Source organism: Henckelia pumila, chromosome 2 (genome assembly GCF_033568475.1).
Source record: "Henckelia pumila isolate YLH828 chromosome 2, ASM3356847v2, whole genome shotgun sequence".
In the NCBI taxonomy this organism is placed as follows: Eukaryota; Viridiplantae; Streptophyta; class Magnoliopsida; order Lamiales; family Gesneriaceae; genus Henckelia; species Henckelia pumila.
In genome coordinates, this window is record NC_133121.1 from 150,854,978 (window position 1) to 150,856,411 (window position 1,434).

At 39.1% G+C, this 1,434-nt stretch overlaps 1 protein-coding gene across 1 annotated transcript; it reads right to left on the reverse strand.

Annotated features, from left to right (window-relative positions):
• Window positions 1-319: 319 nt before the first annotated feature.
• On the reverse strand, window positions 320-856 carry LOC140878687 (uncharacterized). Its single transcript, XM_073282302.1, has one exon. The coding sequence runs from the start codon at window positions 854-856 to the stop codon at window positions 320-322; it is 537 nt and encodes a 178-aa protein (XP_073138403.1).
• Between the last annotated feature and the right edge of the window lie 578 nt (window positions 857-1,434).

Genomic DNA, 1,434 nt, shown 5'->3' on the forward strand with positions numbered 1-1,434 from the left:
GAGAATTAAAATCAAATCATTAGAGAAGAAAAGGGGTAGGTGAACTGAGATCCTAACAATTGTTTATTTATTTTCTGAAATTATTTTCTTTATTCTCTTTTGTTACATCCTTTTATTTTAGTTTATTATTTTTTTCTCTTTATCGTTATAATTAATTAAAGAATCATACTTGAGATAATTTTGTCATAAATCAATCTCTGTGGGACGATCTCGTACTCATGTACACTATATTATTACTTGACTCATGTACTTGCGATATACTCGAGCTTAATTGATATATATATATTTAGGTTGATTTTCAGTGGTAGTATTTGCTCGATCACCATGCATCACCATCCTCCGGACAAAAATGTACAAGCCTTTGGTAACAATCTACCGTGGCTCGATAAGTAGTCAGAAGGTCAATCCCGATGATGCAGTCAAAGTCATCCATCGCTAAAACCATCAAGTGGGCACATAACTGATGACCCTCAAACCCCAAAGTACATCCTACTACTAGACTCTTATCTAAAACTTCATGTCCCATCGGGATCGCTACCGCTAAGAGAACATCTAAGGAAATGCAGGGTAATCTAAACTTCTTGAAGAATCGTGCAGAGATAAATGAATGTGATGCACTGGTGTTAATAGAAACGTAAGCAGGTTTACCACATGAGCTAAAAGTGCCTGAAATCATGCGCTCACTCTCGGTACGAGTCTGCTCCAGGTTGATTGCAAAAACTTGCCCCTGAACACATGGGTGCAAGTTAGATGGACCATGAGATGAAGCCTGAGGAAGCTGCTGAATGGTAGCCTGAGAACCAAAACCACTACTCGATCCACCACAAATAGGACAATCCTTCTGCATATGGTCCATCTCTCCGCATAAGAAACAAGCCCCAGAAACACGAAGACACTGATTAGATGGTGTCTCCTCCAAAAGTTCTCAAAACTGTCTTCCTTCTTCTTCTTGCCAAAATGGAAGACACCACTGGATCCAGAAGAACAAGAAGTAGATCTATGCTTCTTAAACGACTGACATGCGGACCCAAAGAGATAGCAGGACGAGAAGATTGCCAAAACCTTGCTCGGCTCACACTGATCTCCACCTATCAGCAACGGTTCACTAAACCCTCATAAAAAGTGGGGTCATCACAGATAGTGACCTAGTTAAAGATCTCGTGATTCAGACCGTGCAAGAAGTGGTCATGATTCGCCTCAGAACTGGCGCTAATATGCAGGAAAAACGGTAGAATATTAATGAACTTCTGCTGATATTCATTGATGGTCATGGACCCTTGCTTCATATTGAGAAATTCGATCACCTTCGCTTGACAGGGTGTAAGACCCGAAAATATTAAGTTATTAATTATGGAATTTAAGAATTAAATTCCGTATATAGGGAAAATATTGATTTGAGAATGTATGGAAATTAGAGATTTAATTTTTGAGCCG